The 20,264-nt window shown below is 53.5% G+C and overlaps 2 protein-coding genes across 3 annotated transcripts in view; one reads left to right on the top strand and one right to left on the bottom strand.

Annotated features, from left to right (window-relative positions):
• The window catches only part of GNAI3 (G protein subunit alpha i3), a 27,731-nt gene extending 17,306 nt beyond the window's left edge, over positions 1–10,425 (top strand). Inside the window, exons 5-9 of one of the 2 annotated variants that reach the window (XM_058855813.1) lie at positions 4,811–4,939; positions 7,537–7,666; positions 8,097–8,250; positions 9,129–9,322; positions 9,397–10,425. In XM_058855813.1, the coding sequence (XP_058711796.1) occupies positions 4,811–4,939; positions 7,537–7,666; positions 8,097–8,250; positions 9,129–9,319 (604 nt within the window). In that variant the 3' untranslated portion in view covers positions 9,320–9,322; positions 9,397–10,425. The remainder of the gene's footprint in view (positions 1–4,810; positions 4,940–7,536; positions 7,667–8,096; positions 8,251–9,128; positions 9,323–9,396) is intronic. The other variant, XM_058855814.1, reaches the window with a different exon arrangement.
• On the bottom strand, positions 9,655–20,101 carry GNAT2 (G protein subunit alpha transducin 2). Its single transcript, XM_058855815.1, has 10 exons — positions 20,020–20,101; positions 18,167–18,400; positions 17,286–17,328; positions 16,958–17,099; positions 16,636–16,793; positions 16,006–16,134; positions 15,657–15,786; positions 14,108–14,261; positions 13,510–13,710; positions 9,655–11,894 (listed from the first exon to the last, which is right to left on the bottom strand). The coding sequence occupies exons 2-9, from the start codon at positions 18,282–18,284 to the stop codon at positions 13,520–13,522; spliced, it is 1,065 nt and encodes a 354-aa protein (XP_058711798.1). The 5' UTR covers positions 18,285–18,400; positions 20,020–20,101; the 3' UTR covers positions 9,655–11,894; positions 13,510–13,519.
• Between the last annotated feature and the right edge of the window lie 163 nt (positions 20,102–20,264).

Raw genomic sequence — 20,264 nt, 5'->3', positions numbered from 1 at the left:
TGAGAAGTTCCCAGAAAATTCAGCTTCCTGTCCCAAACCCACAGGAAGTTGCACCAAACCAATGTTTTGATGCATCTCAGCAGCTCCACGGTTGGGAAATGCTGCCTGTGGGTTCATTTCATCATGGCAAATTCATGTCAGTAAAGGGCTGCTTCTTGCACAGGACATGCAGAATTGCCAGGATTTTCCTCTCCCTCCTCACATGGCTCCTGACCTGCCTTATCTCTGGTGTTCCCCAATTCCAATGTAACCCTAACCCTTGTCCATGCTTAGAATCATGGAATATCCTAAGCTGGAAGGGACCCACAAGGATCATCAAGTCCAATTCCTGGCCTTGCACAGGACATCCCAAAATCCCACCCTGTGTTTGGGGGGATTTTTCTCCATGGATGAGACCACTGCTCCTTGAGCTCTGCCAGCCTTGACCATTCCCTGAGGAGCTGTTCAAGTGCCTGAACACCAAGGATGGATGTCCTGCACCCCTTTTTGTGTGGGATGACTCAGGCTTTGTCCCACTTCTCTTGGGAATTTCACTTCCCTATTCCTTTCATTATCTCCTACAAACAGCACTGAAACCTCAGTGTGAGCAGCTGTTAAATCTGTGTCTCATTTTCTGGTTTTCCAGCTGAAATCCAGTTTTGTGCTGTGTTTCCACACCAGTTCTGGCTCCACATCAGGTTCCAGGGCTGAGACACATGGAATGGAGGAAGAGAGGAACAGACAAGTAACTGCTTGTAAAATTCAGGTGGCATCAAGAGCAAGGGTGCTGTGGCAGAGAGCCAAGCACTTCAGCATGGAATTGTTCCAAAAACTCCCCTTCCTGCTGCTTCTGGGCCCTTCTCCCTTGTGCAGGCAGAGATCCTGCCCATCAGAGCACTGCCCTGGCAGGCTGGAGGTGGTATGGGAGGAGAGGAGGTGGAGGATAACACTAATCCAAACAATCTCTCCTGGAATCGTAGAGTTTTCTGTGTTTTCTTCTTTTTTTTTTTTTTTTTTTAAGAACACTTGAGTAGCCCCTGGTCCAAGCTGTTAATGTTGAAATGCTCAATGCCTTTCCCAGCACCATCTGATAAAGCCCTCTGCAACCACCCTGGCTTTTGTGGGATGTTGCAGACATTTCTTTTTTTAACTTGCCTTTTGCAACTTCACGTTTGTCTTTCCTTCTGATGTGAGCAACAACTCTGTCGCTCCCAGCTCCTGCCTCCAGCCAGGGCTGTGGAGAAGAATTTAGGACCTCTGTGCACAGTTGGGGAAGGAAATTTAAATCCCATCTGATTCCATGGGCAGGGACACCTTCCACTATCCCAGGGTGCTCCAAGCCCTGTCCATCCTGGCCTTGGACACTTCCAGCAGTGGGGCACTCACAGTTTCTCTGGGCATTCCATCACAGGGTTTCACCACACTCCCAGGGAGGAATTCCTTCCCAATGTCCCCTCTAAACCCCTGTTCAGGGTGCAGCAGGGTGAATGTGAAGGATATTTCCTTTACATTTGTCTCCAGATTTTCAAGATACTTGGAAATGTCACCAAGCACATAATGCTTTAAAGTGTTTTTGTTCCTAGTTTTGATACTTTTCCTGGATTTCAGGCAGATCCCAGCCTGTGGAAGCTGTAGGTAATTATCTGCAGTCTCACAGGCAATTAGCACAGTTCCTGATCAACCTTTCTCTAGTCATGCACGTCTCCTCATGTTCCCAAATGCCACTTCTGGCCTAAATTCACTGACATGGTGCTGGATAAAACCTAGATTATTTCTAAGTGGGGTTTCTCCTTCTCTTTTTCTCCCCTCCTCTTTTTACCCTCCCTCTTTTTTTCCCCCTCCTCCTCTTTTCCCCCCTCTTCTTTCCTTCCTCCCCTCCTCTTCCACCCCCTCTTTTCCCCCCCTTCCTCTTTTTCCCATCCTCCTCTTCCTCTCTCTCCCCCCTTAAGGACTTTGAGAGCCATTTGTGGCTTTGAAATCCTTCCTCTCAGCACCAAAAGGAGTGAATTGTTAGGGAAATCACCATTCCAAGGTTGCTGTGAGCAGGATGAGGAGGGGAGCTCTGTTATCTTTCCTGTTCATTTCCCAGCATCCCTGTCCTGCCATCTGTGCTTCCTGGAGCTGTCTGGGTGTGGGATAAGGCAGGACTGGCATGTTTCCTGACCAGACTGGAATTCCCAATACAGTGTGATCAGAGAGCCTGGGGAAGAGAGGGCTCCAGGGAGACCTTAGAGCTCCTTCAGGTAACTAGAGCTGGAGAGGGACTTTGGACAAGGGCCTGGAGGGACAGGACAAGGGGGATGGCTTCCAGAGGGCAGGGTTGGATGGGATACTGGGAAGGAATTGTTCCCTGTGAGGGTGATGATGCCCTGGCACGGGTGCCCAGAGCAGCTCTGGCTGTCCCTGGATCCCTGGCAGTGTCCAAGGCCAGGCTGGATGGGGCTTGGAGCAGCCTGGGATAGTGGAAGGTGTCCCTGCCTGTGGCAGGGGGTGAAACTGAGATGAGCTTTAAGGTCTCACCCAAACCATCCTGTAGCTGTGGGATTCAGCGATCTCTGCACACACTGGCCTTGAGCCAGCCAGGCACAGGATGTCCCAGGAGTACTTGGAGAGTCAGCAGGACAAACGAGTGACACTGTAGGTTTGATCAGCACTTTTTTCTACATAGGGCCTCATTTTAAACATGAAAAAAGAAGGAAAACAAACCCAAATTGGCTTTTTGGAAGCTTGTGGTGTTGAAGGATGAGGAATAGCTGGCTCTGTAAACACAGGGACCCAAGGTGGGGAAGGAGGGATGAGCCTCAGCCTCTGGATGTGCAGGAGGTGGTGGGAGGGGATTGGAAGTGCATGGCATGAGGGGAGACACAGCGAGGTCCATGTTTGTTCTCAGAGCTGTTTGTGAGGGGTGTCTCTGACTGGGAGCCAGACTCTGGCAGCTGGGGGGCAGGAGCCACTGGGAACAAGGAGATTCAGACTGTAATTTTCCAGCTTTTGGGGGTATCTCTTGTAAGTTCCACTTAATCTGAAGTAGAAGTGGCACTAGCTGGGCTCTGCAGCCTGGGTTTTTGGGAGGGCACAGCTGCTTCCTCTGCCCACACTTGGCAGGACTTCCAGGGTTTCCCAGAAATCCCCTTTGCTGGGTTTTCCAACCACTTATATTTCCATGGGATTTGCCCTTTAGGTCTCCCTGGAATTAGTCTGGCAAAGTTTGTTTCAGGCAGCACCACTCAATCTGATATGCCTTATTCCCTGATTGAGTTTGTTTGGTGGGAGTTTGCCAGCTCCATTCCCTCCTCCCTGGCAGCTCCCAAAGCCTTAATTAGGAATTATACCACTTTCAGTGCCCAAATTTCCAACTGGCTGTTGGGAGCAGGTGCTTTACAGCTTCAGCTTGGCCTCAGCAGTGCTGGGTAAGAGTGGGACTCTATTTTAAAGGACTTTTCAGCCCAAACAATTCCATGATTTATCACATCAGTGGTGTGACCTGTATCAAAGACAGGCTTTGAGGAGCTGTTGGCTCAGATCTTGGCATTCACTTTGTCTTTTGATACATTGTGTCTCAACTAAACTTACGCTGGTAGGAAAAAGAGGAGAGAAAAAACATCTGGGCATGTTACTGCCTGAGCAGAAATTGTACTTGGTAGAAGCTGAGGAAGGTAAATACCTTCCAAATCATGTTTTATTAAGCTGAAACTAGAGCCAGGCCCAGCCCTGGTCACAGAGCAGCTCACAAACCTGCCTTCCTTCTGGAGCTGAGAGAAGGATGAGAGGACTGGCTCTTCCTGGACTAAATCCACTCTCAGTTCCTAGCTCTGTGGGAAAGGCCCCATGGCACTGGGCAGGTCCTGGCAGATCATTGGGATCTGGGGTTTGGAAACAGGGCAGGGCTCTGCAAGTCCTGGCCAGGGGCATGCTGGAGCAGTGGGAGGAAGGATGTGTTGCTGGGGTTCCTAGCACAGCTTCCAGGCGCTGGGAAGAAGCGAATCCTGGCTGAGAATGGATCTGTGATAATAATGTGTGATTTGGGAGGGTTTATTAGACCTATCAGAGCCCTCATGCCCCTGAACCCTCCCGGGGAAACAGGACTGGGGTGATTAAAACCTGCTCCTGAGAAAGAACACGGCCTGTGCCATCCCAGCAGAGCTGTGGGATCTGTGTCATCTTTGTGAAAGCAGGAGGCTGAGCCTGGAGGGAAGATGAGCTCAGAGGTGTTGCTGGCTGGAGTGGGATTTCTGATCCTGCTGGGAATCATCTGTACCTCGTGCCGGTGTGCCTGAGAGATGAACTCCAAAAGGAATGTGCTGGGGCTGGAATTAGTCGAGGTCTTGATAGGAAAATTTCTGCAAGGATGTGGTTTGTTCCAGGGCTGTATCCTCAGAGAGTGCTGTGTCAGCTTGTTGGCAAAGGAGGTGACTGGATCTACCTGGTTTGGGATGGTTTTTAAGGTTTCATCCCTCCCTCCTGGCTCCTTTGACGCATCCCTGCCCTTTAACAGCAAACCCTTGGATTTATTGCCTTGTGCTTTGAAGCGAGAGACCTTGACTGTGGATTGCCCTGGGAGATCCAGCCCTGGCACGGCTCTGCATTCCCTCCCTACCCTCCCCAGCCAGCTCAGCTCCACCAGCACCACCTCCAAGGTCATCCAGCGAGGGGTTAAAATCCCCAAACCCCCAAAACATCCCTCAGGACAGCCCCAGGGGGTTGTTTGCTTCCAGGGCTGTGCTGTGTGAGGGAGATAAATAAATTCTGTGCTTTGTTCTGCAGTTTATAAAAGATTCATGGTGAGGCAGCCGACTAAAAAAAGCCTCTTGTGTTGTCTCTTCTGGTTTAGTTACCTAAATGACTTGGATAGAATATCCCAGCCGACCTACATTCCGACTCAGCAGGATGTGCTGCGGACCAGAGTGAAAACTACAGGAATTGTGGAGACTCACTTCACCTTCAAGGACCTGTATTTCAAGTGAGTGAAGGGCTGTGCCCGTGCCCTGCTCTGGGGCACATCCCACACTTGCTCCTGGTTTAACTGTCCTCCTTCCCTCCGTTATCCCTCTCCGCTGGCATCGCTCACTGGAGAGACCGGTTTGACTTTGATTTGCCTTCTGTTCTTTTCAGCTGCTTTTATGTTGGAATCGCAGACACAGGTACTGACTGCTCGTTTCCAGGATCCAATCCCAAAAATAATACTAAAAGGACACTGACTGGAGTTGGAGTTTGAGTTTAACCCTTTCCTTGGAGCAGAGGAACCGAGCTGTGTGCGCAGCCAGGCTGTGGCTCCGGGATGCATGGTGTGCTCCATGTGTTCCTCTGGGAATTGCCAGCCTGCTCCTGGCACTGCAGGGGCTGGGACTTTCCTGTCCCCTCTGCTGATCCAGTCCCTGCCAGGTTGTGGATCCAGCCTGCTCCTGGCAGTGTCCCTTTACATGTCACTAACGAGCTTCCTCTAACCTCAGAGCGGCTCCTGCTGCCTCCACACGCTGAGGCTGCATCCCTCGTTCCTCACCTTGGATCCCTGTAGCTCCCCTTCCTGCTGCTTAGGAATTCCTTGCTTCAGATCCTACGTGTGCTCCTGACAAACTGCTGGAGGCCCAGGGTGGGTGTAGGACAGTGCAGTGCCTGTGGCTCAGCCCCCTTCCCTCTGTCTGTGCCAATGGTTTGGAGCCTTTCCTGCTCACGTTCCTGAAAAGCATCTGTTGGCTTATTTATAAATGGGGTGTGAAACACTTTGATGGAGTTGCAGCAAAATCCAAATGGTGCTTCTAAAATCCAAGGGTTTTAACAGGATCCCAGACTGGTTTGGATTGGATGGGACCTTAAATCCCACTCAGTCCCACTCCTCTGCCATGGGCATGGACATCTTCCACTATCCCAGGCTGCTCCAAGCCCCATCCAACATGACCTTGGACATTTCCAGGGATGGAGCAGCCCCAGCTGCTCTGGACACCCTGTGCCAGGGCCTCCCACCCTCACAGGGAAGAATTCCTTCCCAAAATCCCATCTCTCCCTGCCCTCTGGCAGTGGGAAGCCATTCCCCTTGTTTTGTCCCTCCAGGCCCTTGTCCCAAGTCTCTCTCCAGCTCTCATGGAGCCCCTTTAGGTGCTGGAAAGAACTTTCAGGTGTCTCTGGAGCCTTCTCCTTCCCAGCTCTCCTGGCTCCAGAGCAGATGGACTCCAGTCCTTGGAGCTTCTCTGTGGTCTCCTCTGGAGAGGGAAACTTTTGCAGTTTTTGGGAGAAGAGCATTTTGGCTTCCAAACTGTGCAATTTAAGAACATTTTAAACAAAAATGCCAAAATACTCTTTATCATCAATTTATTTATGCAGCTTCTGGTCCATCCAGGGAATAATTTGTCTTCCCATGATGATGGATCAGGATTAGCATATCCAGTGTGTTCCTTTAATCATCTCCACCCTCCTTCCCAATCCTGCCCAGAGCCATTGATCCTGTGCAGGGCCCCAGACACACGAGGTGCTGTCCCAGGGGGATTTGCTCCACAAAGGGAAGCATTAATCCATCAAAAACCCTGGTGCTGCCAGCTCTGCTGCTATATTCCATCTCAGACATTAATAATGGGATGGGGATGCCACAGTGACCGGAACTGGGATGAGCTGAGTTGTCAGGGATGCTTTTCCTTCATGGATCTCTCTGTGCTAATGGCAAACGATTCAAGCCATGTAAATATCCTGGATTCTCACAGAGATTTCCATCTTGCCTTCTGGACCAGGGGGTTAAATAGAAGATGAGTTAGGGAAGGGAGTTAGAATAGAAGGGAGTTAGATTGGGATCATTAAATCCCCTTCTAGACAACTCCTTGTCTGCTCTGGGGACAAGTCAATATCGATGACTTAATAACTCAGATATTAACTTGATTTAATTAAATCCCAATCCTGGGCTCTCATTAAAATATTTCAATGAGTGGGGGGCTGGGACTACCTGTGACACAAATTTCTATTTAATTAGAAACTTAATTCAATTTATACAGAAATTCCGTAAGCAACTGCTCAGCCTTTAACCTCCAATACCTCAGATTATTTTTTAATACATGAAATTATTTCTTAACCCCCTTAATTTCCTTCTGGGTCTCAGCAGGAGCTTGCAGGTAGTGTGTTCCCAATAATCCATTTCCCTGGAGGTGCTGTGAGAAAGTGTTTGGAGTCCAGTCAAGCAAATGGGTTGTTGCTAAGGAAATAGGAGAGGGAAAAAAATCAGCAGAGCTCTGGATGGTGATTTCCAGTTCTTCCTGCTGAAAACCAGAATCATGGAATGGTTTGGTGTGGAAGGGATATTAAATCTCATCCAGGGACACCTGGATCCAGACAGGCAGGGACACCTTCCACTAGCCCAGGTTGCTGCAAGCTCTATCCACCCTGGCTTAAAAGAAAATAGAGAATTTTGATTTAAAATCCCCTCTCCCAAGAAGGGAATTTTAAAACCCCCTCTCCCAAGGGAAGCTCCTGTATTCCCAACCTGCTGCTCAGCCTCCCCCCATCCTTGGGAACACCACAGGGGCCGGGCAGGAGGGGTGTGCACAGCTCCTGAGCCACTTCTCCTGCCTCTCCCAGGATGTTCGACGTGGGAGGGCAGCGCTCGGAGCGGAAGAAGTGGATCCACTGCTTCGAGGGAGTGACAGCCATCATTTTCTGTGTGGCCCTGAGTGACTACGACCTGGTGTTGGCTGAGGACGAGGAGATGGTGCGTGACATGGGATTTATGGCTGCATGGAAGGGAGCTGGGAGCATCCTAGCTCCGTCCTGCTCCAGGCTGGAATGTTCCTGGCGTACTCCTCCCGTTAAATTGTCTAAGAGCTGCAAGGACAAGCACTCCTTGGATCAGCTGGTGGAATCTTGCCCCACAAAGTGATAAATACAACCCATCCATGAGGTTTTCCACCTTCCTGGTTGCTGGGAGGTGCCTGGAATTGTTCTCATGGCTTGTTCCCTGCTTGTGAGTCACTCCAGGAAAGAACAGGAGGAGGTGACCTGATCCCCTGGTGCTCCTCTTGGGGCAATGGCAGTGTGGATGTGGTGGTGACACCCCAATTTTGAGTCTGCCTGTGCAACAGAGCCTCTCTCCTCCATCCCACCCTTCCCTAACGTCTCTCCCATTGGATTTCCTTTTCCAGAACCGGATGCATGAGAGTATGAAACTCTTTGACAGCATCTGTAACAACAAATGGTTCACAGACACCTCCATCATCCTCTTCCTGAACAAGAAAGACCTGTTTGAGGAGAAGATTAAGAAGAGCCCGCTAACAATCTGCTACCCAGAGTACACAGGTAGGCTGGGATCACTGGGATCATGGGATCATCTGTGTCACCAGCCAGGAATGCCTGAGTCAGAGCCTTTCACAACCCAGAATCAGTTACAAACTTTTCCCCCAATTCCTTCCCTGTGCCTCCTGGACAGCGGCTCTGGCCTGCTCAGTTGGCTGGTAGCTCATTTTCTTGGAAGAGCTGTGGTTGGGAACAACCTTTGTCCTCCCCTGGAATAAAGTGTTGCATTCCAACAAATCAAAGTCACTTCTCCGTTTCCACACCTTATTGGGACAGTAATTCCATTTAAATTCTATTTTAGAGGCAGTGGAACTTAACCATGTCTTACTCTGGCTCCTGGACAGAGCAAGACTGGACTCCTCCACCCTGGAGTGTTTGTGTTGGGTGCCCAGAGCCCGTCCCTACTGTGGTTCCACACAGGTGGCAGGTTTTACCTGGCCACCGCTCAAGGCATTTCTATGTTTAAAAAATCCTTCAAATCCCTTCAAGCCTGTTGATTTCTGTGATTCCCAGAGGAGCTGTGGATTCCCTGTCTCTGGAAGTGCTTGAGGCCAGTCTGGACAGGGCTTGGAGCAAGCTGGTGTAGTGCAGGGTGTCCCTGTTCCTGGTAGGGGGTGGAACGAGATGGGATTGGAGGTCCCTTCCAGCCCGTGTCTCCCATGATTTGTTACTCTTTGTGGAGCGTGGCTGTCCCAGCACAGCAATCCCTGGATCCCATGTCCAAGGTCAGTGCCCAGGGAATAGACTTCAGATCTCCCAGAAGGAGTTAATGGTGGATTTGGATTTGTAGCTGGATAAGGCAGATGGTTGCAAGCAGCTTAATATGGGCTTAAAGGCTCTCGTGAGCCGATGGGCAAAGCCAGGGATCTTCTCCTTTCCAGGCTCCAACACGTACGAGGAGGCAGCCGCCTACATCCAGTGCCAGTTTGAGGATCTGAACCGGAGGAAGGACACCAAGGAGATCTACACCCACTTCACCTGCGCCACCGACACCAAGAACGTCCAGTTCGTCTTCGACGCCGTCACCGACGTCATCATCAAAAACAACCTCAAGGAATGTGGGCTCTACTGAGAGGTAAATCCAGCTCTGGGTGTCCTGCTGGGAGCAGCTCTCTCTGCTCCCTTCTACATTCCTGGTTTCCTTCCCAGTGTTTCTGCCTGGTGAGCCCCAGCCTCTTGCTGCCTCGTGGGGACAGCGACGAGCATGACCCAGGAGCAGAGAACATGTGGAATCCTGGAATTCTTTAGCACAATCTTCTGTCTTAGGGACCTTTTATTGCTGTGGGATGTGGAATTAGGGCACAGTGAAGCCACGTAGTGGGAGTAGATCCTCCTGGCATCGTTGGACGGCGTGATCTCCGGGATGTGCGGTGGATTCCAGCTGGATTCCAGACCCTGGATATGTAGCTTTCTCTCTTCCTTTGGTTAACAAGCCACCACTAGTCTGTTTTTAAGGTTATTTTTTTTTTTCCATCGAGAAAACTATAACTTTACTAAACTTTATTTCTTTATTTGCAAACCTTGTTTTAAAAATAATAATAATTAAAAAAGCAACAAAAAAAAAAATCACTTAACTATGCACATGTGAGCAGATCCTGCAGAAAATATTCCTCTTAGCAGGAATTCCTTGTTTTTAACACTTGCTATGGCCAGGATTTAATATTTCTGCAGCTACTAAGGGATCCTTAGAGCTTCGGCTTTTTTTCCATGTGTGATTTGTTACCATCCTGCTCCCCCCAGGCTTTGGGAAAGGCTCCTGCAGCAGAAGGAGGGTTTAGGTTCTGTTGGGGGTTTGAGCCCAGTTTTATGCCAGTATGGGAAGGGATTTGTGCTCAGCATAATCCTACCTCGGTGGGGAGAGGAGCTGAGCCCTCGCTGGGGGGAAAACTGCTGCTTCCCAGCTCCCAAACCACTGACTCCTGTGCATTTTTTGGGATGAAAACGGTGGATTATTCTGTGCTGCCTTTCCCATGGCCCTCCCTGCCCAGCCCTGTCCTGAGCATGCCTTTACTTTGTCTGTGTGGTGCCAAATCCCTGTTTCCCTCTAGTGCCATCCCTAACCAGTCCTACATTCCTTTGCTGATACATGATTGCATCCAGACTCCTCCCAGTTTGTCATGTGTACAGTTGGATCTGTTAGACTTGTTGGCAGTATTAAAATGGTGAGTAAAGACTGTAGCTTTTTCTCTACTTTATTCTTCCTTTTTCCAGGAGTGTTCCCAGCTTTTGTGCTTTGCTGGAGAAGGAAAGGAAGAGATTTGATGGGAAATGGGTGGAATTATGTGGACAGGGAGGTTCTTTGTGCTTTATCACCCACCACTGTTGGTGTTGTGCTGCTCCCAAAGACTTGAGTCGTGCTGGCACAATTGGAACATGCCAGGAATCCCATTGCCCATGGGGCTATTGGCAGATGGATAATTACTGCTTATTTATAGTCCAAATCTCACTGGCTGCTGTGACCCCCATGGGAATTCTGCTCTGGGCACTTCTTCGGGATGGAGGTGAGAACACTTGCTTAGAAACCCAGGATAAATTCCCCAGGGAGGCTTGTGCGTGCTGGCAGGGGGAGCCCTGAGGGAGATTCCCTGCTCTGGAATCTTTTCCAAGCTGTCTGGAGCTGTGTCTGCTTGACAATTCCCTTCCAGCCATCCTACATGGGATAACTCATCCTTTAAACTCATCCAGGAGCTTCATCTCATCCAAGGGTGCTGGCCAGGAAGTTTTATTGGGATGGTGACCCCCATCCCACCCCCCAGGAGGCCAGCAGTGGCCATGGGGTGATCCAGGTGAGATCCAGAGATCCATATACCCTCAGAATGGATGCAAAGCAGCTGAAATATCCCTTGATCCGAGCTCTGGGACACAGGAATGGAGCAAAGTGGAAGAGGGAGAAAGGAAGAACATCCACATAATGCGTATTCCTTTATTGTGTTTTCCTACAGTTAAATGAAGCTGGACAGGAGATCTCTGCAGGAAACAGGGAGAGGATGGATACAGGGCTCATCTATGGATTATTTACAAACAGACAGAGCAAATGCAGCTCTAAGTAGCAGAATTAAAATCTTTCAAGTAACCATTTCCTCTTTATCCAGCCCATTCCTGGGCTGGAGTTGGGATTCCCTTTTCCAGCCCCTCCTGCCTGAGAAATTCCCTCCATTTAGGGCCCAAAACAACCCCACAGACCCCTGATTTGTCCTGCCCAAGGGCTGAGGTTGGTTCCCAGGAAGGGCTGAGGTTGGTTCCCAGGAGCGTCTCGGAGGTGACGCAGCCTCCACCTTCCTCAGAAATTCCATCCTGGATTAATCCAGCTCTGATCCAAGGGCAGGAATGGGCTGCAGAGGGACAGGCAAGGGGGCAACTTCTATCCTACCTCCCAAATTCCCTCAATATTCCTATTCCTGGCTGTGCTCTCTGCTGTCAAGCCTCCTGTAAAACGCTGAGAACAGGGGTTCTTCCTTGGAAAAAAAAGAGGAAATGGCCATGAAAGGGAGCAGGAAGTTGAGCTTCAGCCCCTTCCTAGTTTGGGTTTGGAAGGAGGCGGATTTGGGCAGGTCATAGAAAAAGTGGGAGCGAGTGACGTGTGGTGGGGGTTGGTTCTTCCTTTGGCTCTGCTCAGCAGAACGGTGAGACGGGAATGTTTTCTTCTTCTGGGAGGGAGGGAGAAAGAACAGGGAGTTAAACACACCCAGAGAAGGGCTTGGAGGAGCAATTTTATGGAAACAAGGGAAAAACTCAGGTGGGATTTCAGGGACATCTGTCACCTCATCCCTTTGCCTTCCTCTGGGGTGATGAGAATGGAGCATCCCCCCCCTCATCTCCACCCCCCATTTTTCTAAGTGTCACCTTCAGGTGCCTCCTGCCTGCAGGGAACCTGCTTGAGGGTTTTTTGGTAGTTTTTGTTTCTTTTTTTAGCTTTTTCCTGCTTTTTTGTTAATATTCAATGATCAGGGAAACACCAGAGGGTCCCTGAAAAGCAAAGTGCCAGAGCTAGTGGCTGGGAGCTGCTTGGAAAGGAGGGAAAGAGGATGGAATTCCTGCTGCTGCTCAGAATTAATGCAAGAATTAGCATGACAAACCCTAATTGGGGTGATAAACCCTAATTAAAGTTTTAGGATGAGCTAAATGGCTGGGAGCAGCAGAGTGTGCCTTGGGATATTCCCATCTGCTGAGGCTGGGAAGGTAGAATTGCAACAGGAGAGAAATAAAATTATTTCCTTTAGCTCAGGTGGAGGATTTGGGAATCTGTTTTTATCACTCCATGTGCAAGGGTGGGAATTGTCTGTTGGAGCCCACCCTACTGTGGGATGGGACTGAATCCATCCATCATCCCATGGGAGTTCAGCACAGGGATGTGACCACGTCCCTGGGCTGATGGGACCCCAGACTCCCCCTCCCCACTGTACCCAGTCCATCCTCCCCTCCCCTACTCGTAGGATTTCCAGGACTTGATGCCAAAACCAGGGGGATCTACATCCCACCACCCCAGAAAATGGGATGGAGCCAGCTCTGATCATCCTTATTCCCCTCCCAGCCCTTTTTTGGGGGATGGATCCAGCTCTCTTCATCATCTTCATCCCCAGCTCTATTTTTTGGGATGGTACCAACTCTGCTCATCCTTACCTCCAGCCCCTTCCTTAGCCTTTTTTGGGGGATGGGGGGATGGAGCTGCTTTTCTTCATCCCCTTCTTCCTTCCTGAGGGTTTTTTTTGGGATTGAGCTGGTTCTGGTCGTCCTTATCCCCCATCCCAGCCCTTTCTTTTGGGGATGGAGCTGGTTCTGATCATCCCCCTCCTTTTCCTTCTTCCCCAGTCCTTTTTTGGGGATGGAGCCAACTCTGCTCTTTTTTCTCCCCTTCTCAAGCTTTTTCTGGAATGGAGCCAACTCTGATCATCCTTACCCCTTCCCCACCCCTTTTTCTGGGATGGAACTGGCTCTTCCTCACCTCCCTCTCCTTCCCCAGTCTTTTCTGGGATGGAGCCAACTTTGATCATTTTCATCCCAGTCCCCTTCCCCAACTCTTTTTTCAGAGGGATCCAGCTCTGATCATCTTCATCCTCCTCCTCCCCTTTCCCAGCCCTTTTTGGAATGGAGCTGGCTCTGCTCATCCTCATTCCCCTCCCCTTCCCCAGCCCTTTTTCTAGGATGGAGTCAGCTCTGCTCTTCCTCATCCCCTTCCCCAGCTGTTTTTGGGATGGAGCCAGCTCTGACCGCCCTCCTCCCCTCTCCTGTCCCTATTTTCTGGCTCCAGCCTCTCTCCCATACCTGCTGGTGCTCAGAAGAGGCCGCAGTCCTTGAGGTTCTCTTTGATGATCACGTCTGTGACAGCGTCGAAGACGAACTTGACGTTCTGCGTGTCTGTGGCACAGGTCATGTGGCTGTAGATCTCCTTCACGTCCTTCCGCATGTTGAGATCCAGGAATTGGGTCTTGATGTAATTCCCTGCATCCTCAAATGTGTTGGGACCTGTGGAGGGAGGGATTGATGCCAAGCTGCTCCCATGGGGGTGGGCATTCAAGGAAGAGGGTGGAGTGCTGACCATGTGTAGCACAAAACTCCTTTTTACCCCATTTCTGATCTTCCAAACACCACATCCATCCTCTCCTCAGCTCCAACCTCCCAGGATTTGACTTAACACCCCACAGAGCACAATGGAGCTGCTTCTGCTCATCCTCATCCCCTTCCCAGCCATGTTTTGGGATAGAGCCAGTTCTCCTCATCCTCATCTCCCGTTCCCCAGCCCTCTGACAACATATCCCAAAACTGAGTTGCCACATCTTTGCTGGGACCACACAACTCCTCAGCCCCTGGTTTGGGGGGGTCTTGAGGAGGAGGGGTAAGGCCAGGAAGGGTCCAAACTCACCATCATACTCTGGGAAGCAGATGCTGAGATGGACTTTCTTAATCTTTTCCTCAAAAAGGTCCTTCTTGTTGAGGAAGAGGATGATGGACGTGGCAGCAAAGAACTTGTGGTTGCATATACTGTTGAATAGGTGCAGGGATTCGTGCATCCGGTTCTGCAGGGGAGCAGATTGTCAGGGATTGACACCCCCTTTGGGCCACCCTCAACCCCCATTCCCAAGAAAGGAACTTTTCCCTGTTTGCCACAGCAGCTGCTGGTCCTGCTGCCTGCCCAGTCCCTCCTCCCCACCCAAAAATCACAGATAAATCCAGGTGATGCTCAGGGTTGGGAGTGGTTCCAGTCCCTCCTGGGATTGTCAGAAATGGATTGTGGTGATTTCACTGGGAAATTTGCCCATGGAGACCTCGCAGCCTATGAGGAAGGTGCTCAGTGAGCACCATTCCAGTCATCAGGTGGATGCTTGTGTTGGATCGTGGCTTCTGGCTGTTACCCACAGCTTCAGGAAGGAGCCAGGAAAAGGAAAACTCCAGTTTTAGGGCAGATGTTGAATTCTTAGTTTGCTGCTGGGTCATCCTGAGGGGATGAGGATCCATCTAGGCAGAGCCAAGTCCAGTGGGGGGGTTCTCATGATGTAAGGGTGATGCTCCATCTTTGTGGGCAGCATGTGGGTTCTCCAGGGATGGTTTTCCCTTGTCCAGCCTCCTATCACAGAAGCTTTTCTGTATGCAGAGCACTGGCTCTGCCCAGTCCTGCACTGGATGAGCATTCCAGCCTCTCCCAAGGGCTCCCATGGGAAGGATGCTCTCCTGCACGTGGCTGAGAAAAGGCTGTGAGCTCCTGCCTGGCCATGGCAGGGCCCAGGGATGGCAGATCCTGATCCAGCTTCAGCACAAGGTATTTGGATCCCAAGGAGCAGCCATGGAACCTGGAGGAGATGCCAGGGAAGAAGCAGCTCCTGCTCTTGTCTTCATCCATTATCTCATTTCTTTAAAGAAAAACCCATTATGGAGCTTCCGTGTTCCTCCTCTCTGGGTCTGTGCCCTCCGAGCTGCTTTCCCTGGGCTCAGCTGGTGCATCCCTCACTGGCCACACTTTGGATCACGTCCTTGTGCCCCCACACTGGGAGGGTGGGAGCTGTCCCTCCTTACCCCCTCTGCTCACCTCAGAGGGCACAGTGAGGCAGGAGGTGCCTCAGGACCAGATTTTCCTTCATCCCAGCAGGTTCCTGGCTCTTCCTGCCCTTCCCTTTGACTTTGCTCCGGTTGTCTGGCTGTGTGGCCATTCTCTGATGGCTCTGAGGATCTGCACAGGAGCACTCGGGGGTTTCCTCATAGGCAAGACCCATGGATTCATGACCCAGAGGAAGTGCAAACACCTTTACTGGGTGCAACTTGCTGGGAACCAGCTCCATCCCGCATCTCCCACACCTTTCCCAGACCTCCCAGAGCATCTGACAGTGCAGAGTGTTGTTCCTCCCTCTTCAGAGCCCCCTTGGAGCTCCCCGTTCCTCTCCCCCTTGGCTCCCAGTGTCTCCAGGACCCCAACCCACCACTTCGTCATCCTCCACCAGCACCATGTCGTAGGCGCTCAGGGCCCCGCAGAAGATGATGCAGGTCACCCCCTCAAAGCAGTGGATCCACTTCTTCCTCTCTGAGCGCTGCCCTCCCACGTCGAACATCCTGGGGAGGGGACAAGGATGAGGGACACGCACACCTGGTCCTGACACCCCCCATGTGATGGTTCCAGTGCCACATCCTCGGGGGGACAGGAATCACTGTCCATGGGAGAGCACCGGTGGTCCCTTGAGTGTCAGGATCATCCCAAAATCCCTCCCTGCCATCAGAACTGGGGGGAATCATGGAGGAGTGGTCATGGAGGTGGGGGAGGCTCCCACGTACCTGAAATTCAGGTCTTTGACAGAGAATTTGGTCTCGATGATCCCTGTGGTCTTCACTCGAGATCGCAACACATCCTGCTCGTTGGGGAGGTAGTTGGGGGCTGTGATCCTGTCCAGCTGGTTCAGGTAACTGGGGGGACAGGAAGGGATGTGACCTGCTGCCGAGAGGCTGCCCATGTCTCCCCCTTCCCCTGGATTTCTGGGGATGGTTGTGGGGCTGAGCTCTGCCAAACACTGAGACTTCAGGGCAGTGAGATCCCTGGGGGAGCTGAGGGACATCAAGGGTGGGGTCAGCAACACTTCCGGGATGGGGATGGCACTGGTGGGATGGAGGACAGCACTTCTGGTATGCAGAATGGCAGCAGCTGGATGGAGGATGGAGGACAGCACTGATGGAATGGAGGACAGCAGCAGTGGGATGGGGGATAGCACTGGTGGGATTGGGGAAATCTACTGGTGGGATGGGTGATGGCACCAGTGGGATAGAGGATGACACTGGTGGGATGGAGAATGGCAGGCTCAGGGTATTCCCAGGAGCAGGGAGGGGATGGATTGTGCCAGGCTGGGTTGGAACTGGCTGTGAGGGGGTCCCCAGGCCAGTCCCCGTTGTGCCCGCCGTGTCCCCACTCACTACGCGGCTGAGTCGTTGAGCTGATACTCGGCAGCGCGGTCAAAACACGCCTGAACCCCCCCATCCTTCCACAGCTTCTTGATGCAGGCGACCAGCTCGGGGGGCATCGTGCCCTCCTCGATGGAGTCAGCCAGGTTGAAGAGCAGCCGGCCTTCATCCTGTGAGAGGGACCTTCATCACCAACCTTCCCACGGCCCCTGTTCCCCCAAAGTGCCCTCAGGACTGGGGGTACAACATGGGGCTGCTGTGGACCCTGGTTCCAGGGGCTGCCCTGGCCCCACCTCGTGGGGTTTGGGGGGACAGGGACGCCACCCTGACTGACCGCGCAGGAGGACTCGGCGTAGTCGATGCCCAGCGTGGACATGGCGCGGATGATGGCCAGGATGGACTGGAGGATGTTCCCGTAGATGATGGACTTGAACTCCATGCACTCCTCCTCCGTGTAACCGTCCTGGTGGATGATCCTGGCAGGCACAGTGGCCTCAGCCCCAAGCCAGGACATCCCCTCTGGGGTGCGAATCACCACCCCACACTGGGCACCACCAGGTGACATGGGGGGGGTGACTGGAGGTCCAGCCATCCCATGTCCAAGAGCTGGTGGCTCATCCTGGTGGCCTGCCCCTCCCCAGTCTGGCTGAGGCCATACTCACTTCATCTGCTTCACGATGGTGCTCTTCCCTGACTCTCCAGCCCCTGGAAAAGGGTGGGAGGGACACCTTTAGTGCCCATCAGGGCCTGATGCCACAGCGATGGGCACCCCATGGGGACCAGAGCCACTGTCCCCACCCTGGACACCCAGCCTGGCCTCTTCCCACCACTGCCATCATCCCCACATTCCTGTCACCCTTTGCACCCTGTGTGGGACCACAGCTCGGGGACCCCCCAGGTGGTGGGAACCCCCTGGGTGCAGGTCCCCCGGGTCCCACACCTCCCGCCCACCGTGGGCAGTGCCCAGCGATGCCTTTGGGGCCGTAAGCGGCTTAGGGCAGCACAGGAAGCTGCTTAGAATTAGGGTGTTAATCGTCTTGAACCCAGCCCCCCCCACCTGGATAAGGCACCACTGCTGGCCCCTGACCCATGGAGTCACCCCCCTGCCCCACAGGGTCACCCCCTTGCCCCGTGGGGTGCGGAGGGACCCCCAAGGAACCATCTCCTCCTGCCTGGCACCCACCAGCAGCTTTTGGGGTGCTGGTGGCAGGAGCTCCCCAGGCTCTCGCTGAGCCCCCTGAGATGTGGAACATCATCAGTGGGACCCAGTGTCTTCATCCCATCCCCTGTCCCCCCACTGTCCCCTTCGTGCCTGCCATCCCCAAGAGCTGATGCCACCTCCAGCCCTTCCCAGGGATAACCTGGGGATGTCCTGGTGGCGGGACAACCTCTCCAGGCTGATGGCAGCTTGTCCAGGGGGTACCAGGGACAGGGCAGGAGGAGCCCAGGGGGTCATGAGTTCCCTGTCCCCATCCCCACATCCCCTGAGGCTCAGCGGAGTAGAAACGGGGACATCTCCAGGGGACATCCCCTTCAGCCTTACCAAGCAGCAGCAACTTGACTGTCTTGGCCTCCTTATCCGCATCCTCCTGGAGCTTCTTCTCCAGCTCCTTGGACCTCTTGGCCATTTCCTTGTCCTCAGCACTGGCCCCGCTCCCCATGGCTTCGTTCTCCTCCTCCTCCTCCTTCTCCAACAACTCCACAAGCTCCTCTAGGTCCCCAGGCTTTTCCAGCTCTTCAAGGAGATAATATGCACACCTCGGGGACGAGGTGGGCACTGGAGGGTGAACCAGAAATTCCAAAAGACGTGAGCCAGGTACCCCACACCCTGACTTTGGGATGCCCCAAGCTGGCAGCACGCTTTGGTGGGTCCTTGCTGCTGGCTGCCCCCCGCTCTCTCCCTTAATTCCCCATGGATAACCTGATTTTTTTTGACCGTGGGATTTGGGGACTTTTTATCTTGCCATGTGACCCAGGAAATCCAATTAGCCCAAGATGGCAAAGATTAGGGCTCAGGGAGAAAAAAAAAGACGGAGCATCTCAGGGAGGTGGGCAGGGGGCTTTACATAAGGGGGGGCATCAGCGTGACACCCCCTGCTGATGGGGACCGGTCCCCTGAGGTGACTTAGGAAGTGGGGATCATCTTGGGGCTCCCTCCTGTCTGTGGGCTGTGACTCCACTTTTGGGGGGGCACTGAGGATGGGATCAGGCCCTGGTTGTGTGTGTCCCCCACCCCTGGGTGCTCCAGAGCGATGGCAGGGGACTGGGTGGTGACAGGGGGACAGGGGGGTGGTGGCGGGGGGCGGTGGCATTGGGGGACTCCTCCTGCAGGGAAAAGGGAGCTAATTACCCCCGGGGCTGGGTAACGAGGCCCCCTAATCCTGCCCCACTGGGTGCCGCCCTCCCGCTGCCTAAGCTCTTTAATGGGATCGTGGCTCAGCCTTCCTCCTCCTCCTCCTCTTCCCGGGCTCAGCACCCCCCTCCCAGCCCATCCCCCAGCCCAGCAGGCCTCCCCAAACCCCGGGGGTCGTGTGGCTGCCTCCCCCTTCTCCTCCGAGGCTGCTTTCAGGTGGGCACCGCAGGGGGAACCCCCCGCCCCGGGGCGGCCTTTGGGACCCCCAAAAGTCCTGCAGGTCCCCGATGTTTGGGTTTGAGGTGCCCTAAATCCCTGCACTTCACAGGGCCACTGGGGGCTCCATGTCCCCGCACCGGTGTCCCCGCGTCCCACCGGGCGCATTTCTCTGCCAGCGCCGTTGCTTGGGGACACTCTGTTCCCGCTGTCCCCGCGGACACAAAGCCCTTTCTGAGCCTCTAATGAACTCGGCGCTAATGAGGGGGGTTCAATTAAAATACCAGACACCACCACCCCCCCTCCCCGCGGTGTACAGTGCTGGGCAGGGGACATGACTCAGGCTGGGGGTCCTCAGTGTCCCCCGTGGCTGCTGTGCCCTCCCAGCCTGCCACAGCGGTGGCCCTGGTGGGTGGTGTCACCTCGCTGTCCCGTCACCCCCTCGACGAGGGGTGGGGGGCACAGAGGGGGGTGGGTGACATTCCCTCCGCTCTAACAGCGGCTAAAAATACCCCCCCGCGTCGGTGGCAGCTTAGGGGACACTCGGGGCGCTCGGAGGGGACACAGCCCGACAGCCACCCAGAGCCACCCCGGCACCGGCAGCCCCGGCCCAGGTAGGGACACGCGGACACCGAGGCAAGGGTGACACCCCCGGGACCCCCGCAGCCGAGCTCTGCTTCTGGGGTGGCCCCCAGTTAGGCTGGGGGGTGAACTGGGGGATTGGGGGTGGCAGGGGCTCCACGGGGACATTCCTAGGAGGGCTCACCCCGCCCCCCAGCAGGGTCTCAGCTGGTGACAGGGAGTTCTTTTGGGGTGCGGTACCATACCTGGGGGGGATCATCATCGCGGAGGAGGTGATGCCCCATTTTGGGGGGTACTCGCTGGTTTCGGAGCTACTCGGTGCCTTTGGGGGTACAGTGTTTAACGGGGGGGGGATGACGGTCTGTGTTGGGGTGCAGCGCCAGCCCTGGAGGGGGGCACACGGATTCCCACTGGGATGGGGCCGGTCTCTGGATGGGGAAGAACGACACCCTGTCTTTTTGGGGAGCAATGCCTGTTCGGGGGTGAGCAG

The sequence above is a fragment of the Poecile atricapillus genome, chromosome 23, assembly GCF_030490865.1.
Source record: "Poecile atricapillus isolate bPoeAtr1 chromosome 23, bPoeAtr1.hap1, whole genome shotgun sequence".
Classification (NCBI taxonomy): Eukaryota; Metazoa; Chordata; class Aves; order Passeriformes; family Paridae; genus Poecile; species Poecile atricapillus.
The sequence above is the reverse complement of the archived record's forward strand: the minus strand, read 5'-3'. Positions and strand labels throughout refer to the sequence as shown.

What these genes read in the sequence shown, in the direction of transcription:
- GNAT2 (XM_058855815.1), bottom strand. Translation starts at nt 18,284, where the DNA reads ATGGGGAGCGGGGCCAGTGCTGAGGACAAGGAAATGGCCAAGAGGTCC. An exon ending in ACCATCGTGAAGCAGATGAA is followed by an intron (nt 17,100 to 17,285) that starts GTGAGTATGGCC and finishes TGTGCCTGCCAG; the next exon opens with GATCATCCACCAGGACGGTT. An exon ending in ACGCCGAGTCCTCCTGCGCG is followed by an intron (nt 16,794 to 16,957) that starts GTCAGTCAGGGT and finishes TCCCTCTCACAG; the next exon opens with GATGAAGGCCGGCTGCTCTT.